Consider the following 16,482-nt stretch of genomic DNA (forward strand, 5'->3'; position numbering starts at 1 on the left):
AATCTTTAAACGTGTTTCACTCAAAACTTGAAAACGTCCACTGACACATTCCTTTGCTTCTCACTGCCTCAATTGAATTTTGAAAATTCTCGCCATTCATTTTGTTTAGGAAACGAGCGAAACTGGCACAAGCTCCTTGTCTGAGCGTATGATTTGTCACTCAAAATAAGGACAGTGAAAATAATCTAAAGAAGTTTATATTAGTTTGAATTTTTGGTATCTTGAATTCAAATTATGTTTTTCGCAATCACGAGCGTGTATGTGTATGAATTATGAATGCGTGAGTGTGTTTGTGCAGGCGCATGTGTGTGTGTTTTTGTGTAGGCGCATGTGTGTGTTTGTTTAGGTACATGTGTATGTGTGTGTGCATGTGTATATGTGTGTATGTGCATGTGTATGTATGCGCGTGTTGAGGCGTTCGTGTGTGTGTACGCACGTAAGTAAGCGTTCATGTGTGTAGGCGTGTGTGTATATACGTGTGTGTGTAGGGTATAGATGCAACCTGGAGACAGTACTCGCTATAGGAGCTGGTCGACGGTGGTGCTGCAAATGCAGGAGGGGGGAAAATCAAAAGACGTCATTTAACAGTCAAATGAAAGCAATAAGCAATTTGTGATTGCTCAATAATGTCTTACTTGGGGCATGAAACCGACTCCGGGTCCAGGGACACAGAACCCTCGTTCTCCGGGAACTCGGCCATAGATCTTGATGCTGCCGCTGCTGGGGTGGTGTCGCCCGACGATGCAGCGGAGGAGGGTCGTTTTCCCCGCAACCACTAGGTCCCAACAGGCCATATCTGCAAATGCAAAATGTGTAGTAACTGTTAAAAAGTAACTGTTTCACTTCACAGACACCATTTGTCATTCACTTTGTTGGAAGAAATAGTGCACATTCTTATTTTCAGATGCTAATTTGCTCATTACATCAATGAAATACATATAGATGTATTCAGTAAGTTACAGCCCTATAGCCAGGGCTAAGGCAGAAATACATGAAATACACCGCCAGCTCAGTCAATTCCAGCCGAGGACTGCAGTTTTGTGCTTATTGGCACTCATCAGCCCGGCATAGGAATGACTGAGCTGGAGGTGGAAAACCTCTTAAGGAAGCCAAGAATGCCAAAAAAACTGGTAACTAATACAGAATTAGCACTGACATATAGATGTGCGTCCATGCTTTTATGTGCTTTTGAAGTGCTTTGTTACACCAACTATGAGCACATAAAAATTCAACATGGCAACGAAAGATAATGGCGCTCACTTGAGTTGGTGAGAATATGAACCAGCTGAGAGGAATATATTATAGAGTAACGGCTGTGTGATAATGATCATGATGACCCAGATGATTTTCTTCCATTTGTCAGACAGAATATGGAAACAGAAATCGGCTGTTTCTGCCGAGAACTTGGGATAGGTAAACAAACATGGTTTCATTAAGCAATATAAGGAAAGTGATTACATGAAGCTTCATCTAGTGTAGTCACACACGTATATAATAGTATGAACAGCTCACGCAATTACACATACGACTTTTGTCACACTTAAATGCTGTTTCTGAAAATTAGTTGATTGAAAACTGTTTCGTATACTTTGGAGGTAAAATTTTGTTGTAAAAGATAACAATTTTTTTGAGCAATCACATTGCTTATTGTTCTCATTTGACTGTTTTGAATTCCTATGATTTTATTTTACCCCCGCCTCCCTCTGCAGCAACACCGTTGACCGGCCCCTCCCGATGCTGCTCCTCTAGCGAAAACCGTCTCCAGGTTGCGTCCATATCCAACACACTCGCGCATACACACACACACACGCACGCGCGCACGCACATGCACACACCTACACATACACACACGCACATACGCACACACACACACACACACACACACGTGATTGCGAAAAACAGAATTTGAATTCCAGATGTCAAAATTCCAATTAAGTTTTTGTATAACTAATTTGACTACCTATTCAGATTCATAACTATTCACGTTTTCCCTTAAGTGAGCATTTTAAACCAAATTTCTCCTAGCTGCGTAAACCTCTCTTTCTCTCTCTCTCTCTCTCTCTCTCTCTCTGTCTGATTACACAGATAACTACCATTCTAAAACTTCTGGGCACTTTTTTTTAAAAATTACTATTATTATGCTCATGTATCGCGAAGCTTGTGTGACATGGTGCCACACAAGAAAATCACCAGAAAGATTTTCCTGACTTACGGCCTTGAATTTCACAATAAACCTGTTGAGCAACACCAACAGGAAAGATTAATGAAAGGTCTGGTGAGCAAGTTAACTGATGCGATAGAGAAGAAAGGGCGAGTGTGTTTGTTGAATGAATTTTTCGACCGGTCTACAATTTCAAACTGCAAAATGTAGTATTTTCCTTGTTGTTGGACCAAAAAGAGCTGAATCTATTTTCAAATGTCAGGAGGAAGTCAAGTAATGAAGAATGAATGTAAACAAGTACAATTTAGTTAGCGGCAGAGGGGAAAAAGAGAAAGATAAAAGATTGACAATTTGTTGAATTGCGCTTCTCTACATAGTATAAAATGAAGTCTCCAAAAAGCGTCTGTGTGTTTGAACTCGCAAAAGTCGAGAACTACCCGGTCGATTTTGCTCAAAGTTTCCGTTTGTTCCTTTAAGGGGGTCCGGGACACATTTTGAAAATTTTTTTATTATGTACTTTAGAGTTTTGAAATTTTTTGAACTGATTCATCATTTATTTAATAAGCAAAATCATAACATAAATGTGAAAAAAAAAATTATTTTTTTATTTAAATTTAATTAGTTTTTTTCAAAAAAATGGGGTTGCTTTAAATTGCTATAACTCAAAATATTGTTGGTCAATTTTCAATTTTTTTTCGAAAAAGTATGCACAAATATCTAAGCTTTAATTTTTATTCGGCGATTTTAAAAATATTGATTCAATAAAAAATAAAAAATATTTGAAGAAAAATTTCGAAAAATTCAAAGATACTTTTTTTTTTAAAAAAATCATAATTTTTGCAGTAAACGTTTTTTTCAAATTCGCAGTATAAAAATTAAAGTTAATTGCTTGAAAAAGATATGCTCCAAGTTTCATTACTTTATCTCTATCGGTTCCTGACTTATAAGAGTTTGAATGCAAGAAATCGGGAAAAATTGCATCATGGAGAAAAACGCGTTTAAAGTTTCAAAGTTATGTACACATTCGTTAGATGCATGCAACAAAAATAACTATAACTTTCGTTCTATTTAAGGTAGAAACAAGATTCAAACGTCCTCTTAAGCAGAAAAAAACGGAGCAATTTTTCAAATTATAAAAAAAAATTGCAAAATTTGAGGATTTTTGTGTCCCGGACCCCCTTAAGTCCTGAAAAGGTTTCAGACCAGCTCGAAACAAATTCGATGAATAGTTCTTTTTTTATTCCAATTTAGGCCCAGTTTTCACATAAATTCCTGAATATGGGGGTGAAAAATTACTTGCACTTATATATTAATATTATATATCGTTGGAAAGAGCAGAATTTTCCACGTTCTACGCAATTTATTTCAATAATCTAACTGAATTACGGCGGGAGTTATTTACGTTTTTGCTCGAATTCGTTCAGGCTTAGCTGAAATTTAGGCACTACTTTCTTCATTAAATTTATCAATAAAGTGAAGGAATTGTCCACAGTTTTCTTCTTGACACCATTAGAAGCTGCTTTTTTTTAACTCCAGATCTAACTTGACATATATAGTCGAAAGTTAAACCCTCTATCTACATTAGAAAAAAAGTTACAAGCGAATTAAATGAAGTTCAAAAATTTCATCTCCATTCAAGTTTTTAACCACTTTATTTTGCGTTTCCACGGTAGCGCTTTTTGAATCCATTGTTCTTTCCATTCATCGCATTGAAATTTCTTAAACTTATTTTGTTTTGTGTTTCCATGGTTACGCTTTTTAAATCCATCTTTCTCGACTTAATTTCTTAAAAGTATTTTAATACCGGTCGTCATTGTTTGGAGGCGAAATTTTGCATGATGGTTTTTTTTCCATTTATTTATGCCTGATTGTTGAATATACGTCACTTGACGCAATTTTTATTTTCAAAGTAGACCGAGCAAAGCCGGGCAACGCAGCTCGTAGTTTATCAAAGGCTATTAGGTTAAGTTGTTTCAACTTTTATCAAAATAATCTATTTTGCATCCCATTTTTCAAATGACAATCATAAAGGGATCCTAAATGGTTGGATCACTTTGCATGAGATTGATAATTCACTTTAAATCGTTTTCATAATCAATTCAATTCAATTTCAATTTTATTTTTGTCCAAGGATTTTTTTTTTTTTTTTACAAAAATTGATTTCACATCAATACTAATAGATAAAGAGAGAGATAGAACACTTTAATATAATAGGTAATTTGAATAAACAAAATTTAAAAATTCTGTGCGACACCCTGGCGCAAACTATAACATTGATAAATATCCAGATGACAAACTAGTAAACAACAAGTTTGTGGTGTCGGGGGGCTTCAGCTGCGATATAAGTAAAATGGAGGCACAAAACAAAAACCCATTATCAACAATATCTTTCCGATCCTTGATTTTGTTTAACGTTTTTTTATCTGGCTTTTATCAATGCTTGATTTCAAATACAACCTTTGAAACCAGTTAGAAGTTTTTCCCTTTTTTTTTTTTTTTTAAGAAAAGAGCTTTTGTTACTATTTATAAAGAAAATGTTGGAGAATGATAATAGATTCCATGTTTGATAGAGCAACTGTTACATCATGCGTATTGTCATTAGCACGTATGCACTAGGGTGGATCGAAAAAAATTCTTTTCGGAACTTCAAATCGGCCAGGGTGAGAAAAATTGTTCATAAGGACGAAACAGTTCCATGTGAAATTTCAAGTTGGTCAGATAATATCTTCATGCTCCGCAAGGCGGTCAGAGTTCGCAAATTGAATCCAAAAATGCATTTTTTCTTCTTTACAAAAACATTAATTTTTAATAACTTTTCAAATCGGCCAGGGTGAAAAAAATTGTTCATAAGGACGAAACAGTTCCATGTGAAATTTCAAGTTGGTCAGATAATATCTTCATGCTCCGCAAGGCGGTCAAAGTTCGCAAATTGAGTCCAAAAATGCATTTTTTCTTCTTTACAAAAACATTAATATTTAATAACTTTTCAAATCGGCCAGGGTGAGAAAAATTGTTCATAAGGACGAAACAGTTTCATGTGAAATTTCAAGTTGGTCAGATAATATCCTCATGCTCCGCAAGGCGGTCAAAGTTCGCAAATTGAGTCCAAAAATGCATTTTTTCTTCTTTACAAAAACATTAATTTTTAATAACTTTTCAAATCGGTAAAGGTGAAAACAGGTACCCAAAGGGGGTTTAAATACTATGACGTAAAATGACATCACAGTTCGGTAAAATTTTCATGCACCTCATGGCGGTCGAAATTCGTAAATCGAGCCCTAAATTGGTGTTTTTTCATTATGAATGAAAAGAAAAAATCTTAACTATTGAAACTGATCACGGGTAGAAAAGTTGCTTCATACGATTAAAATAATTCATACCCGCCACAGAAAGCAATGGATCTCGTGATTCGCTATTTACCAATCTCGTTTTCATTAGAATGATATATATTAAATCACAGCAAAGTGACGTTAATGAACTTTTTTTTTACTCAATTAAAATAATATAAAAAAGGGATTAAACCGTCCAACATAGAATAAAAACAAAAAGCTTAGATGGAACAAAACCCTCAGAAAAAAAGATTAAATACAGTATTAATATTCATGTTCCTATTCCTGTCTGTAGTTCTAAGACTGGAGTATAAATTACCATGCACCACTTTTCCTTTTGGAATAATAGTTCAAAAAGTAAATTGCTTCAAAAATAAACTATTTAGAACATGAACAAATTAATTCACATCAATGTCTTACATTCTAAATTTTTCATATGTCTACCAAAAATAAAAAAAAAAGGAACACATGGTAAAATACCAGACATATATATATATATATATATATAGTCGAATCTTGATATCTCGAAACCCTTGATATGTCGAAATTTTGCACAGAAGCAAATTTCAGTAGCCGTTTTTCTTTGGCAATTTTTGTAGTAAAACCAGTCCCAGAGACCAGTTCTTGGAAACTTTGTGATTAGGGGATTGAAGCAAGATAATATGGAAGTGTTGGTATGAAAGGGGTGCTGTGTTTTCCCCAGAGTTTAGAATCATTCTGCATTTCTCTCGAACATGTTGTCCACTTTGAGGAAAGGGGGTTGCTTTTTCGCCAGTGAGTTTTCAAGTGAAAACGCAAAATGCGTTCCTCATTTTCATCATTCTGCTTATTTAACTCCTACAAAATGGCTGCTGAAAACTTTTTGAATGTTGGGAGCTACTAGTTGAAGATAAGAATTTTTAAATTTTTAGGTGAAGTTGAAATTGTTGTTCATTTCAAAATCTCTTCCTGTGCACTTTCGACCATTATAAAATTTCAAATCAAGTAAAATGTTGAAGATTACTTTATTGATCGTAATTCAAAGTGGTCTCATAGTGCATATATAAATGAATATAGCGTACGTGTGTGTAATTGTGAGAGTTTCTAATGTAATTTTTTTTAAACCTTGATAACTCAAAAACTCGATATCTCGAATTTTTTTCCCATCCCGAGAGATTTGAGATATCGAGGTTGTATTGTATATATATATATATATATATATATATATATAGAGAGAGAGAGAGAGAGAGATACACTTTGACCCACTTACCAGCTAAACCTCAATTACTACAATCATAATATAAAATTACAGAAAAAATTAATAAAGATGAACTTACATTATTCCACGATCAACTTTAATGTCCAATCCATTTAGAACAGTGGGACTCTTCTTTCCACCGAACCTAAAATATAATCCTTCTCCATGGACAGCGAGACATCGCGGCCGCTCGCCCTCGACCATGGTGGAGGAAAAAGAACAAGAAACCGAAAGCGTCCCCAAGTTCAAAGCCCTGTCGAGAAGCAACTGGTTAGACGGCCGCTTCAGCCGTCGAATGATTTTTGCGATTCAAGTTTTCCGCCTCGGGCCCATAACAACTGTTGGAACAACTGACTTACTTTCGCTTGATAGCGGGAGGGGATATCTAAAAAGTGTGATAACCGCTCGATTTGCATTGACGGCATCGGTGTTGGGAATCGGTGATTATCTAAGATGGCTTTGCAGTGATATGAATCGTTTGTTACGTATGTGATTATTTGAGTAACGAACTGATGTGTGCATCACATGACTTCCTTTTACTCCAACTTAATGTCATTTCCCCATTATTGGCAATTTTAATGTGATTCGATTATTTACTCTCTAAATATCACCAATAGTGGCCAAACTGAAACAAAATTTTAAAAAATTTTTTAAAAAATCTCCAAATTTGTCGCCAAGTTGGCGACAAAACTTGGCGACAAAAAGACTGGTGATATATCACCAAGTGTCCGACAAATTTTAACACAACTTGAGTTTACATCGAAATTAACAATGATTTCCCCCCAAAAAGGGGCAAAAGACCCCCTTAGGAACATCCGAATGCAACCAAAATGGAAGGTGCACAACTAGACCCCACTAGGAGTCCACGTACCAAATTTCAACTTTTCTAGGACATCCCGTTTTTGAGTTATGCGAGATACATACACACATACACACATACGCACATGCATACGTACATACGGACGTCACGAGAAAATTCGTTGTAATTAACTCGGGGGTCGTCAAAATTGATATTTTTGGTGTCTGTACGTTTCTAGGCATATATCCACGTGTGGTCGGGTCGAAAAAAAACTCAACATTCATTCGGGGATGAGAAAAATGGAAATTACGGCCAATTTTTGAGTGAAAATTTTTTCGCGAATACAATACTTCCTTTTTTGTAAAAGGAAGTAAAAAAGGGGGGAGAGGATCTTCATTATTTTAAGGATTGTGAACGAAGTTTTTTAAGTAAAGCAGAATATCGATTTTTTTTTACTCCCTCAACCGGAACCTCGTTTAATTGACGTCTTTTTGTTTATTTATTTTGACAGGTAAATTAATAAACACTACCGGGGTAAAGGTATTCGGAGGGAGCTATCTGTACGCACAACTAACCCTACCCAAGTGGGAATTGCTGGTTTGAATAAAACTTTGCACATCGATAGAACACTTAAGAATATTGAAGGCGTAATACAGTAGACCCTCGTTTTACACGGGGTTACGTTCCACGGAAATGCCGCGTAAATCGAAACCGCGGGAAATGAGACCTAATACTAATCTTAAAATAGGGGTTTGGTTACGTAGATAACAAAATACTTCATTCTAATGATGATTAATTGTATAATAAGTTTAATGTATAGTTATATCGACTTTTATGCACAACATGCGTAAAGAAAACATAAATTAATTTCGTGTTCTGTTTATAAAGAGGAGCTGGCTATGATAGTCTTTTGGTAGTCATTTAGAATTTTTCTCTGTAATTCTTTGCAAAGCATTAACGCATCCATGATAATTTGCGTCATTTCCATGACAGAATCTCCCTTCACTAACAAATCAGAAGATCATTTCTATTGTCTAGGAATGGCTCAAAATCTTCAATGTGAACGTTTTTGGTTGTGCGTCACTGACGTCGGTATCCTCGTTGGTTTTGTCCTCTTTTGTCACTGCTAAAAGTCACTGCTGTCACTGCTCCTCTTCCAGTGTGAGTTCTGAACTGCGTGAGTATAATAACTTTACTTCTGGAAAGAGCTCTGGAACCCATCGCATAAAATGTCTACAGTGGCCCAAGCTCGATTATTAGCAAGCCAAAATGCAGTTGATTACGCGTAATCTGCAATCTTTTGGAGTATGGATTTTGAAAGAGGGGAAAATTTTATCTGTTTGCATTGCCGCATCCGCGTATAACCGAAACTTATCCGCGTAAAATAAAATAACGGTGTCAAATCTTAAACCGCGTATTATCGAAACTGCGTAAAATAAACCCGCGTAAGACGAAGGTCTACTGTGTATATATATAGATATATATATTTTAAATCGGCAACAAACACTTTTAACGGGGTGAAATTTACCCCTAAATATTGGATAATTGGGATCTAGAGGGTGCAATATATTCTTTTATTTTACATTTTAATAACAAAAATTCAAATAATGATTGAACATTTGAAAAAACTAAGCAAACTGAAGTTGACGTGTTTCAGGATTTTTCTGAAAGAACTATATTCATTGGGGTAAACCACCCCTCGAAATCTTATCCCGTCACGATGAAGAACCTTGAAAGTTAAATCTATCGTAAGAAAGTCGTGTAACATATCAATAGAAAGATCTATTTTTTAACTTTACGGTGGTTTTTGAATTTTTATTTTACTATAATTGGGAGAGAAGTTACAGTCATTTGTACGAACACGCTTTCCATTTTTTTTCGCAAATTTTGAGTTTTTTTACAGGCCTATATTTTGAACAATTTTCAAAAAATAAATCTAAAAATCGGCAGAATTTCTTATCTTGTCATATGTAACCTTCATACCAAACTTAATTGAAATTGGAAGTGGTGAATTCAAGAAGGTGATTTACACCTCAGATGGAATGGCTCATAGGCAATGGAGTAAGATTGCGAGGGATGTTTTACCCCAGTGGATAGTGTTTTCAGAAAAAGCCTGAAATACGTCAACTTTAGTTTGTTTAGTTTTTTTTTTAAATTTTCAATCATTATTTGAATTTTTGAACTCATATATTGTACCCACCAGATCTCAGTTATCCTATATTTTAGGGTAAATTGCACCCCGTTAAAAGTGTTTGTTGCCGCTACAAAAAAACATGGGCTCAATATTTTAAAATGTTCTATCGATGTGCAAAGTCTTATTCCTATTGGCGAATCACACTTGGGTAGAGTTACTTGTACAAATACAGTGGTAGTCAAAATTATAAGGACAAAAGGAAAGATCACCAAATCTTCGCTGCATTTGGTCGGGCGACTTTTATAACTTTTATTGGAAATACTAACTAATTTCTTATTCGTAGAAGGAAGTTTGAGTTTAGACATATCCGTGTCATATGGACAAAATTATAAAGACAATTAGATTTGTGTGTTCCGAAATGCAAAATTCCGAAATGTACGTTTTTTGTTCTGCAAACTGCGCTACATAACGATATAAATGCTTAGTAAGCGATTGGGGAAGTCACGTTCTATTTTTAGTCATCCCGCTAGGTACAAAAAGTAAAGAGTTTGAGAAAAGTAAAGTTGATAAGAGACGAACTTTCTCCAAAAAACAAACATCAAGAGATATTGGATGGGAATTCAGTGATTACGACACAGTGCTTGAAGCGTTCAACATCTTTTACAAAAAGAGAAAAAGTTTCATTATGTGAAACCAGGGGTGTCCCCCCCCCCTAAGGGCAAGAGTGCTCCCCACCCAAATATCACGAAGACCCTTCTTCCAAAAGCAAGATCCCCCAACTCCCAAAGTAAAAAATACCCCTCAAAATCACCCCACCCCTAAAAATTTCAATGGCACAATCTGTGCCATGACCCCCTGCCCCCTTAGGTGGGCACCTCTGTGTGAAACTAAAGTCATGACAGACTCTTAAAAAAGTTAAGGGTCCAAGTTTTCAGCGTGTCAGAAATGCTCTGTTATGGATATAAAAAAAAAAATAATGTAATGTTTTCCGATAAGAAAAAGTTTAATTAGGATGGACTATATGATTTTTGCTGCTTTTGTACGATCTCTGTGAAGGAAAAAAAATCTCAAAGCGTAGGGGAAGGATGGGGGCAAGATGAGATTCTACCAAAACACGGTTGTGGTGGCAAACCAAACTCATAAATAAATTCGAAAACTTTGTGATTATTATCTCTCAAGTATTTTAAAAGTATAAAATTTAACTCAATATCCTATTTCCAACAGAAAAATTTAGACGCATGTTTTAACTTGATGAGTCAAAATCCCATCTTACCCACCAGATGGGGTAAGATGAGATTTAGTATTTGCATAAATCACAAAGATGAACAGCTTCATCGTCCTTATCCTCGTCTCCTGCATGCGATGAATGGGCCTATATTTTTTGTATTCGCAGCACCTAATACATCCTTCTGTAGATTGGGAATACAAATATCCATTCAACAATAGACGATGAAGAATCTGGATAGTTTCCCTTCAAGTACAGTTTTTGGTTTTTTAATTTTCCAGTCTGTATTCTTTTGTTTTTATCTTTTGACTGGCCAACTTTCGTTGCTGTGCTAGTTGATTGGGTCAACGAAAAAATTTCATCCAAATCCTTTTCACGTTTCGTTCCTTCTTTTTCTCCTCGATCTTCTCCTCTTCCTACTTTGATTCTCTCGTTTTCTTTTCCTCTCTCTGCTTAGATTTTCCCACTTTCTTCTCCTCTTTCTGCTTAAAATTTTCCATTTTTTTTATCCTCTTTTTGCTTAGATTTTTCCATTTTTTTCTCCTCTCTACTTAGATTTTTCTATTTTCTTCTCCTCTCTCTGCTTAGATTTTGCCATTTTCTTCTCCTCTCTCTGCTTAAAATTTTACATTTTTTTCTCCTCTTTTTGCTCAGATTTTTCGATTTTCTTCTCTCTCTGCTTAAAATTTTCCATTTTCCAATCCTCTCTGTGCTTAGATTTTTCTATTTCTTCTCCTCTCTCTGCTTAAACTTTTCCATTTTCTTCTCCTCTTTTTGCTTAGATTTTTCCATTTTCTTCTCCTCTCTCAGCTTAGATTTTTCCATTTTCTTCTCCTCTTTTTGCTTAGATTTTTCCATTTTCTTCTCCTCTCTCAGCTTAGATTTTTCCATTTTCTTCTCCTCTTTCTGCTTAAAATTTTCCATTTTCTTCTCCTCTTTTTGCTTAGATTTTTCCATTTTCTTCTCCTCTTTTTGCTTAGATTTTTCTATTTACTCCTCCTCTCTCTGCTTAGATTTTTCCATTTTCTTCTCCTCTCTCTGCTTAGATTTTTCTGTTTTCTTCCGTTTAATTTTCCAGCCCTCAAAAAGGTCTCCTTCTTCCAAAGAAAAAATAGCTTTCATTGGACCCAAGGGCTTAACTAGATCTAAACTTGTGGTTTCTTTATTTGAATAATTTTTTCCAGCTGTCGAAACCGTAATAACACCTCTCTCCCATGGCTGTTTTTAGCTTCTTTCACTTTTCTATTACTGTAGCCCGTGGTACATTATAAGCTCGGGATGCTTTCCAAAATCCCATTTCTCCACTCATTATGGATTCAATTTCATGTTGCATCAATTCTCGGGACCAAATACCCCTATTCGTCTTCCTTTTCACTATTTTAAGAAATCTGAGAGGAATAAAAAAACAAATTGCAATACATGTGGGGTAAGATCAGTGGCGGATCCAGACTATGGATTTGGGAGGGGAACTTTTTGAGCAATTAATGTTTATGGGGGGGGGGTATATGATAGGGGGGATATATGATATTACTTACTAAAAAAATAACCATGAAAATTGAGTTATACAACTTATTGTCTGCGTCTTAACGCTTCTTATAAAAAAAATATGGCATTACAAATTCTGCAAGTACAGTTCTCAAAAAATAATTTTAAAAACCGTTTTGCTCATTGCTGTATTTGTATTGTTATTTTAATATTTTAATCTTAAAATGTTCACCAACTGGTAGGGGGGTCCAGGGGTTCTCCCCCGGGAAAATTTTGAAATTGTAGTCCTAAGAACAGTTCTAGACGGTCTCTGATGAGGTTATACGGGGAGGAAAGGTTCGGGGGGGGGGGGTCTTCGAAAGAAAGTTTTAGAAATTGAAGTTTTAAAAAGCGATAGTTGTTGACGGTAAAGTAAGAAATGGGACTTTTTGGCGCGTACCACGATAGATTTTTTTTTTTTTTTTTTTTTGTAGAATAGATCCAAATCGATCACCCCTCTACCCGATATTTCAAAATTGAAGTTCTAAAAACGCAGTTACAGACAAACTTTGATGATGTTACGAACAGTGGATTTCTGAGGCTCTTCCCCAAAAATATTTCGAAACTGAAGTCTTAAAGAGATATTAGTGATGAAGGATTTAAACGCTCTCCTCCCCCTTAGATTTTTCGAAATTGTATTTTTTTTTTTTTTTCATTTTTAGATTTCCTACGAGAGCATTCGGGCCCTTGTCCGGAAATTTTCGTAATTGTCGTCTTAAAAACGTGACTGTAGACCATATTCGGTAACGTTAGGGGTTCGACTATTTTTCAATTTTGAAGCTCCAAAAAAGCAATATTAAACGATTCTCGATGTTTTTAGAATGCGAGGTGTTAGGTAGTCCCCTGGAAATTTTTCGAAATTGAAGGCCTGAAAACGAAATTTGAGGAGCTCTTGAAAGGTTTTGGTGGGGGGAAAGGATATTTCCAAAGCGCAGCATTATTAAGACGACTTTCTTATTTTTAAACCGAATAGGAAAAAGGAGAAAAAAAAAGGAAGGAGGATAAAAGAAATAGGAGGTGCGGGATGTAATTAACTGATCAATAATCTGCCACGATTCAAAATTTTTAAAGTTCTTTTCAATAGAAATTCAGATTATTTTCGCGACATTTTTCCCCTGGTATTAAAATAACTTCGTTTTCTCCAGGTACGTTCTATTTTTCTCTTTAATTATAATAAATGTTTTTAAAAACATTCTAATCTGCCTTCTGGGGTGGTAACCCCCCCCCCTCATTCTGGTTGTGCCACTAAATTGTGGAAGCTTTACATATAATAATACTCTACACCAAATAAATACAAAAGACAGTTTAAACAGGTTTGTGTTCAAAAAGACTTATTTTAAAAGTTTAGTACTGGAAAACAGATGAAAAAATTTCCTGCACTCGGTTTTAAAAATTTTTAGGTACACGTTGTGGGATTTTTTGGGGGGAGGGGAACATTTTCCCAGTTCCCCTCCGTGGATCCGCTTCCGCTATTGTCTAATCGCTTTTCCTGGAGCCTTTTGTCAAATTCTAAAAAACAGAAAAAAAATTCCTGTACTCTGTTTTTCTGAAGTTTTAGGATCATTTGGGGTTTTTTTGAGGGAAAAGGGAAACATTCCCCAGTTCCTCTCCTGGGATCCGCTTTTACAATTCTCTCTTCTCTTTTCCTTGTGCTTTTCTTCAAGTTCAAGTTCTAAAAAACAGAAGAATTTTGCTGTACTCTGTTGTGAAAATTTTTAGGTACACATGAGATTTTGGGGCGAGGAAAACATTCCTCCAGTTTCCCTCCATGGACCTGCTTCTGCTATTTTCTAATCGCTTTTCCTGGAGCCTTTCTTCAAGTTCAGGTTCTATAAAACAGAAAAATTTTCCTGCACTCTGTTATGAAATTTTTTAGGTATTTCTGAGATTTCAGGGGGGGGGGCATTCCCCCTGTCCCCCTCCGTGGATCCGCTTCTGCTGTTGTCTAATTGCTTTTCCTGGTTCCTTTTAGTTCACGTTCTAAAAAACGGAAATTTTTTCCTGTACTCAGTTTTCTGAACAGTTTTAGGTACTCTTGGGATTTTTTTTTTTCGAGGGAGGGGGTAGAACCAAAGATAGTTCACACGCAAAGATGTTCCACTCCGGTAGAAACGTATGTAACCTTCCTTTCGACCCCTGACGAAAAAGTGGTTCGACCAAGAAGCCGACATTAAGGAACAGGTTGGCGAGACAAGTTTGGGAAAAAGCGTGCTTGAATGATCGAAAAGGCACTAAATCGCCAATGCTGATGTCGCTGCATTTGCAATGCGAATCCGGAGGTGAAGATGTTTTCTCTCTTCTCTCCCCTCTGCGGAAGCGCTGAAAGGGAGGTAATTAAGCCTCATTTGTACGATGGTTCATTGCTAAAGGGTAGTAAAAAAGTCATTGTAGAATCGTCAAGCGTAAGTTATTACGTTAGCGATACGTGATTTAAAAGAATTGGGGCGAAATTAGAATGGCGCAAAAGTATGAAACGAGTAAAAATTTTGAATCCTTAAAATAAATTAATTTTGCCGAAAAAAAAAAAACATGCGTTGTTTTTCACTTCGAATTTTTTTTTCTTTTTGTCCTTTTTTTAAATCACAATTTGCTTAACACCAGGGCCTGTCATCAGTCGGTGGACCCTGGTATCAGATATTATAAAGAAACCGCTTGTGAACCCCCCCCCTCCCTTTCACTTATTCATTTTTACGCGACATTTTTACCTCTTACATATCCCCCCCCCCCTCTCTTAATTCTAAAATGAGAGTACTAGTGGGTTGGTAAGATAACTTTATATCAAAAGTACTAAATAAACAATCAGCAAACTTCAACATATTAATTAATTAGCATACTAATTTACATCAGAACTAAACATCCGAAATCTAAATATTTTATTTCAGTTACTGGAAAAACCAAAACATACTTTTTCATTGTGTTCGTGTGTTTTTCACTGTGGATTTTTGCAGTCAAAATGTTCTAGACTTTTGATAAACGCTAAACACGTCTGTTATTTGTTCCCAAACGTGCTAAATACCCCTCATGTTGTTGTAAAACAATTGTTAGAAGATCTTCGAAAAAAAGTAATTCATCATTTATTGAATTACCTTCTTAATCAATTTGGCCAGCCTGAAAAATTGAGACGGATGGACATTCTCCATATCCAATTCTAAGTTCCGCAGTACTTCTTAAAGCACGTGAATCAATTATATCACTGATATAGTAGAGATAAGCAATTTGCAATTATTCAAGATATATGCATTTTCTTAAAATCTGAGCTCCCGTTATGTGTGTGTATCTGTCTGTCGCACTCTAGCGCCAAAATGGACGGACAGCTTTATTTAAAAAAGAAATTTAAAAAAAAATCGAAAGGGGAGTTGATCGGGAGTGTTTTTAGCTAGGTTGTGTTTTTGGATGACATTAATTAACGAAGATATTAGTTAAAAACCTCTGAAATGTTTTTCGCGATTTTTGCAGTGAGAACATAGTTAAAAATTTTAAAATTTAATACCAAAATAAAGAGAAATTTTTTCCGCCTTCTGATAAAATGTGTTTGGAGCTTCTATCTTTCATAAAATTCGAATTATGACGTTTTTTAATGCAGATTTTAATAACCGCTAAACATTTATTCACGCGATTGAAAACCGAATGGGGTTGTTTCCTTCAGTCAAAAGTAATACTTTTAGTCACTAAAATTGATTGAATAAGCAAAAATAAATAAATAAATAAATAAATGACATAACCCAAAAAATTCTTTCATTTTTCCAACAGTTATTTTTTAATTAATTTTTTAATATGTCCGATTTTTCAAACAAAGCGTGGTCTTGGTGACGTCACAAATGATGCTCTTTGACGCATCTTTGTACCGCGTTTCCACGTTATGATAATCAAGAAGTCAATTAAAATTGAGCTCTACGCTTGCTATTAACCATATCGTTGCCAATACACGTGAGTAAAGATGCGAATTAAATATTTTGCTCTGTGAATGGCAACACAGAATGGCATTTCATCATTTGTGATGTCATAGACAAGAAATGTAAACAATGAAAGCGCGCAGATTTTAGCATTTTTTTTTTAATATTAAACTTAAACAA

The 16,482-nt window shown here is 35.4% G+C and overlaps 1 protein-coding gene across 1 annotated transcript in view; it reads right to left on the minus strand.

The window, feature by feature from the left end:
* The window catches only part of LOC129220388 (ABC transporter G family member 20-like), a 77,069-nt gene extending 70,071 nt beyond the window's left edge, over window positions 1–6,998 (minus strand). Inside the window, 3 exon segments of the mRNA XM_054854804.1 lie at window positions 636–767; window positions 769–796; window positions 6,807–6,998. Of these exon segments, the coding sequence (XP_054710779.1) occupies window positions 636–767; window positions 769–796; window positions 6,807–6,931 (285 nt within the window). The 5' untranslated portion in view covers window positions 6,932–6,998.
* Between the last annotated feature and the right edge of the window lie 9,484 nt (window positions 6,999–16,482).

The sequence above is a fragment of the Uloborus diversus genome, chromosome 1, assembly GCF_026930045.1.
Source record: "Uloborus diversus isolate 005 chromosome 1, Udiv.v.3.1, whole genome shotgun sequence".
Classification (NCBI taxonomy): domain Eukaryota; kingdom Metazoa; phylum Arthropoda; class Arachnida; order Araneae; family Uloboridae; genus Uloborus; species Uloborus diversus.